This window comes from Chiloscyllium plagiosum, unplaced genomic scaffold, assembly GCF_037043375.1.
Source record: "Chiloscyllium plagiosum isolate Xiang-an unplaced genomic scaffold, Cpla_swu_hap1 HiC_scaffold_3, whole genome shotgun sequence".
Classification (NCBI taxonomy): Eukaryota; Metazoa; Chordata; class Chondrichthyes; order Orectolobiformes; family Hemiscylliidae; genus Chiloscyllium; species Chiloscyllium plagiosum.
This window is the reverse complement of record NW_028270141.1, coordinates 335,826-348,134: the sequence shown is the minus strand read 5'-3', so window position 1 is coordinate 348,134 and position 12,309 is coordinate 335,826. Positions and strand designations below refer to the sequence as shown.

The 12,309-nt window shown below is 41.3% G+C and overlaps 1 protein-coding gene across 4 annotated transcripts in view; it reads left to right on the top strand.

Annotated features, from left to right (window-relative positions):
* The window catches only part of garem2 (GRB2 associated regulator of MAPK1 subtype 2), a 322,420-nt gene extending 315,135 nt beyond the window's left edge, over nucleotides 1-7,285 (top strand). For all 4 annotated transcript variants that reach the window (XM_087976894.1, XM_043675852.2, XM_043675871.2 and 1 more), the window contains one exon: nucleotides 5,680-7,285. In XM_087976894.1, the coding sequence (XP_087833020.1) occupies nucleotides 5,680-6,703 (1,024 nt within the window). In that variant the 3' untranslated portion in view covers nucleotides 6,704-7,285. The remainder of the gene's footprint in view (nucleotides 1-5,679) is intronic.
* Nucleotides 7,286-12,309: the final 5,024 nt, after the last annotated feature.

Sequence of the window (12,309 nt, the reverse complement as noted above, 5' to 3'; positions counted from 1 at the left end):
CTTCCTTTCCCGCCGTACCACCCAGTACCCTTCCACCGACACCCTCCTTTGACTGACCGAACTGGTCCTCACCCTGAACAACTTTTCTTTCCAATCCTCCCACTTTCTCCAAACAAAAGGAGTAGCCATGGGCACCCGCATGGGCCCCAGCTATGCCTGCCTCTTCGTAGGGTATGTGGAACAATCCATCTTCCGCAACTACACTGGCCCCACCCCCCATCTTTTCCTTCGCTACATTGATGACTGTATCGGCACTACCTCGTGCTCCCACAAGGAGGTTGAACAGTTCATCCACTACACTAACACCTTCCACCCCGACCTCAAATTCACCTGGACAGTCTCGGACTCCTCCCTCCCCTTCCTAGACCTTTCTGTTTCTATCTCAGGCGACCGAATCAACACGGACATCTCCTACAAACCAACCGATTCCCACAGCTACCTGGACTACACCTCCTCCCATCCTGCCCCCTGTAAAAACGCCATCCCATTCTCCCAATTCCTTCGTCTCCGCCGCATCTGCTCCCAGGAGGACCAGTTCAAAATACGTACAACACAGATGGCCTCCTTCTTCAAGGACCGCAATTTCCCCCCCGACGTGGTCGACGGTGCCCTCCACCGCATCTCCTCCACTTCCCGCTCCTCCGCCCTTGAGCCCCGCCCCTCCAACCGCCACCAGGACAGAACCCCACTGGTCCTCACCTACCACCCCACCAATCTCCATGTACAGCGCATCATCCGCCGTCACTTCCGCCACCTCCAAACAGACCCCAGCACCAAGGATATATTTCCCTCCCCTCCCCTATCAGCTTTCCGTAGAGACCACTCCCTCCGCGACTCCCTTGTCAGATCCACACCCCCCACCGACCCAACCTCCACTCCCGGCACCTTCCCTTGCAACCGCAGGAGGTGCAACACTTGCGCCCACACCTCCCCCCTCACTTCTCTCCAAGGCCCCAAAGGAAACTTCCATATCCGCCACAGATTCACCTGCACCTCCACCCACATCATCTACTGCATCCGCTGCAGCCGGTGTGGCCTCCTGTATATTGGGGAGACAGGCCGCCTACTTGCGGAGCGATTCAGAGAGCACCTCTGGGCCACCCGGACGAACCAACCCAACCACCCTGTAGCACAGCATTTCAACTCCCCCTCCCACTCCACCGAGGATATGCAGGTCATTGGACTCATCCACCGCCAAACCACAACAACCCGACGGTCGGAGGAGGAGCGTCTTATCTTCCGACTGGGAACCCTCCAACCACAGGGGATGAACTTGGACTTCACCAGTTTCTTCATCCCCCCTCCCCCCACCTTGTCTCAGCCGAATCCCTCCAGCCCGGCACTGCCTTCCTGACCTGCAGTCTTCTTCTTGACCTCTCCGCCTCCATCCTACTCCGACCTATCACCCTCACCTTGACCTCTTTCCACCTATCACATTTCCAACGCCCCTCCTCCAAGTCCCTCCTCCCTACCTTTTATCTTCTCCTGCTGAACACTCTCTGCTCATTCCTGAAGAAGGGCCTGTGCCCGAAACGTCGAATCTCCTGTTCCCTGGATGCTGCCTGACCTGCTGTGCTGTTCCAGCAATAAAGTTTCAACTTTCTGGATTAATAGTCCAGTGATAATACCACTAGGCCATTGCCTCCCAGCAGGTTCTTGTGTACTTTATTTCCAGACACCCATTATTCTTATAAGCCCATGGTGAAACAAGTAGAGTCTATCCAACCTTTCCTCATAAAACCACCTGCTTATTCTAGCTATCAATCTAATACCCCTCCTCTGAAATGCCTTTGGAATAATGGCATCCTTTCTTAAATAAGGAGACCAAAACTGCATGCAGTATTCGAGATGTGTTCTCAGCAATGCCCTGTGTAACTGAACCATAAAACCCTTACTTTTATGTTTAGTTCTCTTGTCATTAGAAAACTAATGGAGTGCTATTTTTAAATTAAGCACAGTACATCTACAGGCTTCCTTTTAACCTCCATGCGTGTTACTCCTTTAAAGAGCTCCAATAAGTTGGTTAAGACTTGATTTTCCCTTTTACAAAAGCAGGCTGATGTTTCCTGATTACCTTAAGTTTTTCAAAGTGCCTCCACCTTCCATATAATAAATATCTATGCAAACCTGCCATTGGCTAGCTAACTGGCCAATCATTTCTTATTAGTTATTTTCCGTCCCTTTTGGAATTGAGGAGTTATATTTGCTGCCTTCTGGTTTTGGGAACCTTTCCAGAGTCTATGAAATTTGGAAACTTAACACCAATGCATCTGTTACCCCATTAACAACCTCTTTTAAAACCCTAGGATGAAGTCCATCAGGACCTGAGGACTTGTCAGTTTACAGTTCCATCACTTTATTCAGTCTGTTGGTGTAATGATTATACCTTCACTAAGTTACCTCAACCAAACAAATTTTACATCCTGTTGTTCTGATCAGAGGTTATCTACTATTAATGTACTAATTCTGTCCCTTTATTATCAGCACCACCACCTACCTCATTTACCTTTATGCCTATCCCCTCTAAAAGTCAAATATCCTTTAATATTAATTGTCCAGTTTTGGTCACCCAGTCGCTACTTCCACTTTCATTAACCAGCTTTTGGTTTTATTCTGTCTGAATTCCTTTCTAGGTTACCAACCCACCAGCAAACTAGTTTAAATCCTCCCCAGCAGTGCTGGACAATTGAGGTGCAGGATATTAGTCCCAGTCCTACTAGGAGCAACCCATCGATCTTGTATGGGTCATGTCTGTTTCAGAACATCTGAAGTGGCCTAGCAAGTCAGTCAGTAGTACTAACCATCGTGCTGCCCCGTTTTTTTATATAAAAAGTGATCAACTCTGACATTTTGTAATATACTCATGAGGTGTAGGTATTGTTGGACTTAACCAGCTTAGTAGTGGTGCTGCCAAGCCACTCTTGGTAATAGTGTTCAACATTGAGGATTTCTGACTCATCAGCTGAGAAGGGGTTAGGTGGTTCATAGTAAAACAGGAGGTTTCCTTGCCCATGTTTGAGCTGATGCCATGAGACTTCTTGGGGTTCACAGTATTGAGACACCAAGATTAACTCAACTCATGGCTGTATGTTTCCGTACTGCTACCTCTGTGGGTCTGTGGTGCATCAGGAATGGTGATGTTGTCTGGGACATTTGTTGTGAAGTATGATTCTCTGAGTATGATTATGCCAGGTGACTGCCTAACTGGTATATGAGACTGCTCTGCCAATTTTGGCACTAGCATCCAGAAATAAGCAAGGAGCATTTATCAGGGGTTGACAGGGTTGGTATTCCAGGGCCATATCCCTCCAAACCCTTCCTATTCATATCCCCACCCAAATGGTCTTAAATGTTTCCATTGTACCAGCCTCCACCACATCCTCATGTACCACCTTCTGTGTGAAAAAGTTGCCCCTTAGGTCTCTTTTATATCTTTCCCCTCTCACCCTAAACCTATGCCCTCTAGTTCTGAACTCCCCTATCTATGTCTTTCATGATTTTATAAACCTCTATAAGGTCACCCCTCAGCCTCTGATGCTCCAGGGAAAATAGCCCCAGCCTGTTCAGCCTCTCCCTGTAGCTCAAATCCTCCAACCCTGGCAACATCCTTGTAAATCTTTTCAATGAACTGCACATGAATACTCAGTGGTGTAAGATATTTAATGACCTACCTATTTAGGTCAAGATGTTTAAAGGAACCAACTGCAATGCTTATGTATCTGATTGTAACAGTTGGAGTCGATTTTAATACTGCTGAAGATCTGAATAAGTTGTCTGGCATTGATACTATGCTTGTGGTATGGGTTTCACAGTTTTTTTGTGTTACAGTAACTGAGGCAATCCAAAATAATATATGCCATAATGTGAAGACCCTTTAAATGTTTGAAGGGATTTGTAATTGAAATGTCTCTGAATTTCTGTGGAACCATACCCTATTGAAGAACACACTTTTATTCCAGTTTATGTGCATGAGAATCTACAATAAATATATTGTTAAAGCCCTATTGACAAAACACTAAGACTGAGTAATGTGAAGGGCATTTGTATCAGTTGATGCTATTATGAATGGCCAATTGAATGACAAATATGTTTTCCTTAATATTGCAAATTCAATTTTGAAAAGCTTACGACTTTTGTTTTCTGAATTCTTGCTTTCTGTTGTGTTCAATGATTATTTCTTTAGTTCTTTAGTATGGCAGGCAATTTCTCTGGATGCTTATGGACATTTTAATCTTTTGTAATTACTGTCAGAATTTTCACTAATAGGGTATAGAGGATTATTTCCCACCCAATGCTAATTGTAATGCCTGCTTCCCACCACTTAGAGCACAGTAGTTTAATAATACAAACCATTTGGTGGCTTTTTCTAGTTCACCATTCTGTCATGTTTAGAAAGCCAACTTCTTTCTTTCTACACAGATAGCATATTGCTTTGCTATAGTCAGCCACTGGGGAGTTAATCCAATTATTAGACCTTCTTTGTATTATGTTATGAGTCAAGATTCCCATGTTTAAAGAAAGTGAAATGGAGATTTGGCTTTCATGTCATTTTGGATCTGATTGGCGAATATAAAGGAAGAGAAATCATTCAGAATGCATGTGTAATAATGACCTTTTAATGCTTCCCATATTGCGATCAAGCAATGTAACTGTTTTATTTATTCATTCATGGGATGAGGACAGCACTGGCTGGCCCAGCATTTATTGCCCATCCTTAATTACCTAGAGGGCAGCTAAGAGTCAACCACATTCTGTGGGTCTGGAGTCACGTGTAGGCCAGACCGAGTAAGGATGGCAGTTTCCTTCCCTAAAGGACATTAGTGAACCTGGTGGGTTTTTCCAACAATGGATAATGGATTCACAATCATCATTGGACTCTTAATCCCACATTTTACTGAGTTCAAATTACACAATCTGCCATCGTGGGGTTAGAACCCAGGTTCCCAGAACATTACTGGGTCTTTTGATTAACAGTCTAGCAATAATACCACTAGGCCTTTCAGTGTAAAGGTCAAACAGTTCCTCGTGTATCTCTGGAATTCCCATCAATTGCTGATATATCAAAAATCTGACAATTTTCAAGTGATCCTGAATGCCTGGTAACTCTTGAAATGGAGATCAGTTTAATTTAGATAGGATTGGAAATCCACCAAGGAGGCAAAGTTGTTAAACAGTGAGTGTTTTTGACTGAAAGAGATAATGCAATCTCATTGGTTTATTGCATTAATTGACACAACTAATATCTTACAGAACTTCTCACTTCATGAGTTTGTGCTTTAACTATTAGGCTTAAATTTGCTAAAGAAGTAATAATGTGAGTGATGCGATACCTTCAATAATGTAAATTGTCCAGCAGGTTGGGTGAGAAAGAGATAATTTGTGAATAGAATACAACTTTGCCAGTTAAATTTCTCAAAATTAAGCTGTTTATTTGAGAGCATAGAAATTTTATTCTCTCCTAGGATGTTGCAGCAACTTCTCATTTTGAGTTGAATTTACCTGCCAAATTTCATGCCACCTTTGCTCACTAAGAATTGTGTGCATGTTCCTTCTTTGTGATTAGGAATGGTAGTTCCATTGAAGAGGCTTCTTCTCTCAGTTTGGTAATGATATTTCAGAGAAGTACTCCACATTACCAACCATGACTATAATACTGTATTTATTTCCTCCTGTTTGCAGTTCTGGAACCCACAGTGGCAGCTGTTCACCATCCCCAGACTCGTATTCACTTTACTGTTACCCATGCACATGGGGAGACTGCAAGGCTACAGATTCTTCCAACCGTCCAATATCAGGGAATATTTCAACAAATATCCAGAATGTACAAACCTCCTGGTCAAATCCATGGGCATATTCAGACAATGTTCAAAGCATGACCAGTGGGCGATCTATATCCCAATTATCAGGAGATGCTGTTCAAAGTTACTACAGTTGTCCTCGACTGAAACCTCCAAGTTCTCAAAAACGGTTTGCTCCTTTTGGAGCACTAAACCCTTTTTCTAATCCTAGTTACTCATCTAGTTCATCAGCAAGAAATTGGTTGGAATCTTCTGATCATAATAAGTCTCCAACCACTGCGTCAGAGCAATTTGATCCTTTTGATTCTACAGTCAGTCGTAGTACTTCTCCTGATCCAGGCTCCGTCAGCGTTTCTGGAGAGTTAAGGTACAAGCAGGAATTTAGAAACTGTGTACAGGATTCATTATATAAACAGAATGAAAGCATATCTTGTCCTGTCCCACCATCCCGGCCACCAAAAGTCTGTGATTCGGACAACAACATCATCATAAGAAGTACAGCTTCTCTTTCTCCTACTATTGTGAGAGGTGCTGAGGGTGGAGTCACAAGGGTCTATCTCACACAAGGAGTTATAGAGGTTCCTCCAGTGTCATCAAGAAGTACTACAGATATACCAGTTTCTGTCTCTTCATCTAATACCCCAAGTGTGCCCAAATTAAATGATAGTGGTTTATACTGGTACCCACCATCTGATCTATCTACTCTTTCTGTGGAGGAAGTTTCCAAATGCCTACGGTTCATAGGCCTTTCAGAAGATGTGTTAACATTCTTTGTTCGTGAGCGAATTGATGGAAACATTTTTGTTCAGTTGACTGAGGAAATCCTATCTGATGATTTTAAACTGACAAAGTTGCAAGTCAAAAAGATCATGCAATTTATTAAAGGATGGAGACCGAAGATTTAACCTGATACTATTTTTAGTCAAGTCAATTAAGGGGTAGCTTTAATTCATTGAACATTATGGTAATTTGTGTGGTTTTCTTTAAAAAAAACACCTCAAGATGTTTAACATGTCTCAGATCTTCTTTTGCCATAGAAAATAACAGGAATGTAGATTGGTATGAAGGAGAGCTGTTATCAACTCGTTATTTCCATTGTTGATAACATCGCATGCTTTAAAATTGCTATATTTCTTTTCCCATTATAGAAAATTTTAAATGCACAATAGATTGAATTATTTTAGAGATAAATGTGAGTTAAAGAGTTAAATTATTTTTGAATTGCTGTTGATGCCTTATTGGAGTAGAATAGTCTTCAGGTTATGCCAGCATAAGGTTATCTCCTTAGTCGAATTCAGTACATTTTCATTAATGTTTAATGTGCTACAAAAGTGGAAAACTGAAATGCAAATTTCATTTTCAGTAGATAACTGCTACTGTTACCAAGGTGAACTAGATTATTGATAGCTAAACTCTTCTATTAATAAAACTGTGGAACTCCAATTTTAAATACATTTTATTACCCATACTGTTTTCCTGTACTTGCAGATTCCACCAAACAAAAATAGCAAACACAAGAAAATGATCAAAGTAAAATAATTCTTGTGCATCATGTGGTTATTGTGACAGCTAGAAGAAAAATTTATGTACACATCTGGGAGCAAATATACAGTTGGCCTTTTCCATAGTACATTGAATATATCTATAATTTAGCACATTGTTTTAACCAGTAATTTGATCTAAAAATGTACTGTACTAATCACTACTGTCTTAAAAACTGATAGTATATTATTTGTGGAAGACAACTCTACATTATGCAGTTTAATGGCTGTGGTTTTTCCAACTACTTTTTGGAAAATTTCTGTGTATGTATATTTATGAACAAGCATCTCTTCTAGTACAGATGCTCATGTTGATATAATTTTCTTTTTTAACATTGAATGTTGATAATACTATAATTGTACTGAAATGCCTAAATTTATGCATAATTTAACCTAAACAAATCAATAGAGAATAGAACACAAATAAGAAAAAGCATCAATGTATGACTTTAGCATTTTTTGTTTGAACCTCTCTATTTGCATGGGATAGGCTTTGCTTTTCTCATAGAAGTACATGTAATTGGAAACATTTCTCTTCAATCAGCATTAGCAATCTTGCAATCTCCAATTTCAAGAGAACTAGCTCCCATTCTTCATGCTTCATTCTTGGTTCTTTGTGACAAGTTCAATTTAAAATATATTGCTTGTCTAGTGACTGAGAAGGTAGTGTCATTATAGCTTGTGGTAATGGCCACAGATTAATATAATAGTTAATATTTTCTGCACAACTAGCCGTGCTTTCTGCTGCTCCAGAAGTAAACCAGTTGTAGATATAGAGCACAGCAGGTCAGGCCGCATCCAAGGAGCAGGAGAATCAATGTTTCGGGCATAAGCCCTTATTCAGGATTCCTGAAGAAGGGCTTATGCCCGAAACGTCGATTCTCCTGCTCCTTGGATGCTGCATGACCTGCTGCGCTTTTCCAGCAACACATTTTTCAGCTCTGATCTCCAGCATCTGCAGTCCTCACTTTCTCCCAGTTGCAGATATAGCCAAAATATCAGTACAAAAGCCTATTGTTCTGGTACTGAACGACCAAACTAGAAGCTATGGTTGGCATGCCATCTCACTATGGCCAATTATGAAACTAAATTCAACTAATTTTAAACTTTATGTCGTCAAAAAAGTAACCATCAAAAATGCTGGCATATCATTTTCGCAATTGGTTCACTAATGTTCATGAGAATGGGGCACCTATCACCATGAGCAGTTCAATTTGATGCTAGTCAGGTGTGATTGCTTAAGAGTCCAGATCATTCTTGAAACATGGGGCAAGTGCCAGGTCTCTGCAGGTTATACAACCACTGACTCCTGTAGCATGTAACTTCAGTGGCTGGAAAGTATTCTACAATTACCAGAAAAATGGTAAAAAAAAAACCATATAAATTGGAGTCCTTTGTTTTGAAGAGTTTGAAAATGGAGGACGGGCATCAGCAGCTATTTAAAAAAAAAACAGGAACATGGAATAGCAACAGTTTGAAAAGGGAACAAAGGTATTGAGCATCTGATTGTGAAATCAATGTATCATACAGAGGGATGGGAATAGGTTAAAGGTAAATATTTCATGTATCTATGACAACCACCTGGAGTACTGTGTAAAATTTTGGTCTCCTTATTTAAGAAAGGATATAAAAGCAGTTCAAAGATGTTTCACTTGACATGGCATTGAGGGATCACCTCATGATTTCAAGATGGACCTGAATCTATTGGGGTCTTGACAACAAGAGATGATCTTATTAAAACATACAAGATCCTGAAAGGACTTAACAGGGTGAATGCTGAAAGGATTTCACAAGAGACTAGAACAAGGGGACTCGGCTTAAAAATAAGGAGTCTACTACTTACAATGGTGAAGTCTTTATTTTTATTTGAGGGTGCAAGTCTCAAATGTCTTTGGAACACTCTTCCCTAGAGGGTAATGGTGGTAGTGGTTCCTATGAAGGAACAATTCAGTTAGTGCTACACACCTGTTTTTAAGCTTCGTGCTTCAAATGCTTCTTTTTCAGATTGTGATCCAATTTCCCTTTACCAGCCTCCACCACTCAGATTCTGCTTTCCAGATTTTTATCATTCTGTATAAAAATGATCTTCCTCATGTCACCGTTGATTTTTTTTTTGCCAATTACCTTAATTGGTATCCCTTGTTTCTTGATCCTTCCATCACAGGGTCAGTTTCATCCTATTTATTCCAGGCACCCTATGGTTTTGACAACCTCTACCACATCTCCTCAACCTTTTCTCCAAAGAAGGCAGTGCCAGCTTCTCCAATCTTTCTACATAATTGGCATTTTTCATTCCTGGAACCATTCTCGGAAATCCTTTCTGACTCTCTCTGATGCTTCCCAATCCTTCATAAAGTCTTATGCCTGGTACTGGACATAGTACTCAAGTTGAAACCAAACCAGTGTTTTATACAAGTTTAACTTGTGTGTCCTTTTTGTTAAAGCCCAGAATATCATATTTTTTATTAACATGTCTCTCAACCTGTCCTGCCACTTCCATTGGCTTATGCACTTATACTTTACAGTCATTCTGTTTCAACTGGTCCTCCAGAATCGTATCATTTGTTATAGGGCTGGATTTTATGGCAAAGAATTGGGTGCTCCCACATGTAATGAGACAAAACAAAATGATGTGATGAGGTAAAATTGCCAATCAGTCCTTCACATCAGTCTCAGATGTTACTGGGTGCCAAAATTGGAAGGTCTCCCATAATTTTTGAAGCAACCACTTAAGTAAAATCTGAAAGTGCCAAAATTCCAAAAAAGGGTCATATTTGACTTGAAACATTAACTCTCTTTCACTTTCCAAAGATGAAGTCTGACCTATTGAGTTTCTTCAGCATTTTCTGTTTTTATTTCAGTTCGCCTGCATGGGACTTTGCTTTTAACCATATACCTGTATATAAAAAAAGATAATAGGTATTAAGCAGTGCAACAAGGACAGAGTGAAATATCTACCACTGGGAATGTGGCTGCATGTAGCAGCAGATTCTGCTGCTGAAACTTGTAACAACTGGGTATTTTTGGACTTATTGGTTAAATGTTTCAGCCTGCCATAGAGGGAAAAAAAGAGAATCCCTACAGTATAGATAGAGGCCATGCTATCTCTGTAACCCTGTATTTCTCATGGCCAATCCAGCTAGCCTGCACAACCCTGGACACTATGGGCAACTTAGCATGTCCAATCCAACTAACCTGCACTTTTGGACTGTGGGAGGAAACTGGAACACCCAGAGGAAACACATGCAAACACAGGGAGAATGTGCACACTCCACACAGACAATTATCCAAGCCTGGAATCAAACCTGGTGCTGTGAGGTAGCAGTGTTATCCACTGAGCCACCATGCCATCCTTCCTGTGGTGGACTTGCTGTTCATGGCATATCCCCTCTGCCACAGGACATCTTAGCCTAGACACCAGTTTAGATGCAGATCTCTGTTTGTGTCATTAATTTACTTCTCGGCCTTTTGGCTAAGTTCAAGTGTAATTAGCCTACTTCCTGTGGGATAGCCATTAATTGGCCAACTGTTGCTTGATTTCATTACTTAGAATCATAGACTCAGAGACTTACAGCACGGAAACAAGAATACATTGGAGGCATTGGAATTCCAATTAGAAATCTATCAACAAACACATTGACTTGGACCCCATTTACCATCCTCTGAGAAAAAGAACAGGAAATGACATCCCCACAGAAACTGGCATCACCACATGAAATGACATCACCAACCTAACGAAACCTAAATACTTAAATAGAAAGCGGGTCATTAACAACAGTGCTTCACCGGAAGCTCACTGCTGATGTTACCTAGTATGGTGACGAGATGTGAACCTTACAGCTCAGTGAGCAAACTTACATCCAGAACCTCAACCTGAGCTACAAATTTTCTCAAAATCCCCTTTACATTCATATACCCATCCAAACACCTTTTTAAATGTTGCATTTGTACCAGCCTCCGCCACTTCCACTGGCAGCTCATTCCATACATGCACCATCCTTTGAGTGAAAAAATTGCCCCTTAGGTCACTTTTAAATGTTTCCCCTCCCACCCTAAACATGCCTTCTAGTTCTGGACTCCCTGAACCGAGGGAAAAGACCTTGTCTATTTACCCTATCCACGACCCTCCATGATTTTATAAACCTCTACAAGGTCACCCCTCAGCCTCCAATGCTCCAGGGAAAACAGCCCCAGTCTATTCAACCTCTCCCTATATCTCGAATCATCCAACCCTGGCAACATCCTTGTAAATCTTTTCTGAACACTTTCAAGTTTCGCAACATCCTTCCTTTAGGAGAGAGACCAGAACTGCACGTAATATTCCAAAAGTGGCCTAACCAACATCCTGTAGAGCCACATGATCTCCCAACTCCTGATTTGCCTTTCCAAAATGCAGCTCCTCACATTTATCTAAATTAAATTCCATCTGCCACTCCTCAGCCCATTGGCCCATCTGATTAGGATCCCATTGTACTCTGAGGCTACCTCCAATTTTGGTGTCATCTGCAAATGTACTAACTGTACCTTCTAAGTTCACATCCAAATCATATATGTAAATGATGAAAAGCAGTGGACCCAGCACTGATCCTTGTGGCATACCACTAATCATAGGCCTCCAGTCTGAAAGGCAACCCTCCACCACCACTCTCTTTCTTCTACCTACGAGCCAGTTCTGCATCCAAATGTATTCCATGTCATCTAACTATGCTAACCAGTTTACCATGAGAAACCTTGTTAAACGCCTTTCTGAAGTCTGTATAGATCATGTCCACCACTCTGCCCTCATTAGTCCTCTTTGTTATTTCTTCAAAAAACTCAATCAAGTTTGTGAGACATGATTTCCCATGCATAAAGCCATGTTGATTATCCCTAATCAGTCCTTGCTTATTCAAATATATGTACATCCTGTCCCTCAGGATTCCCTCCAACAACCTGCCCACTACCGACGTCAGGCTCACTGGCCTATAGTT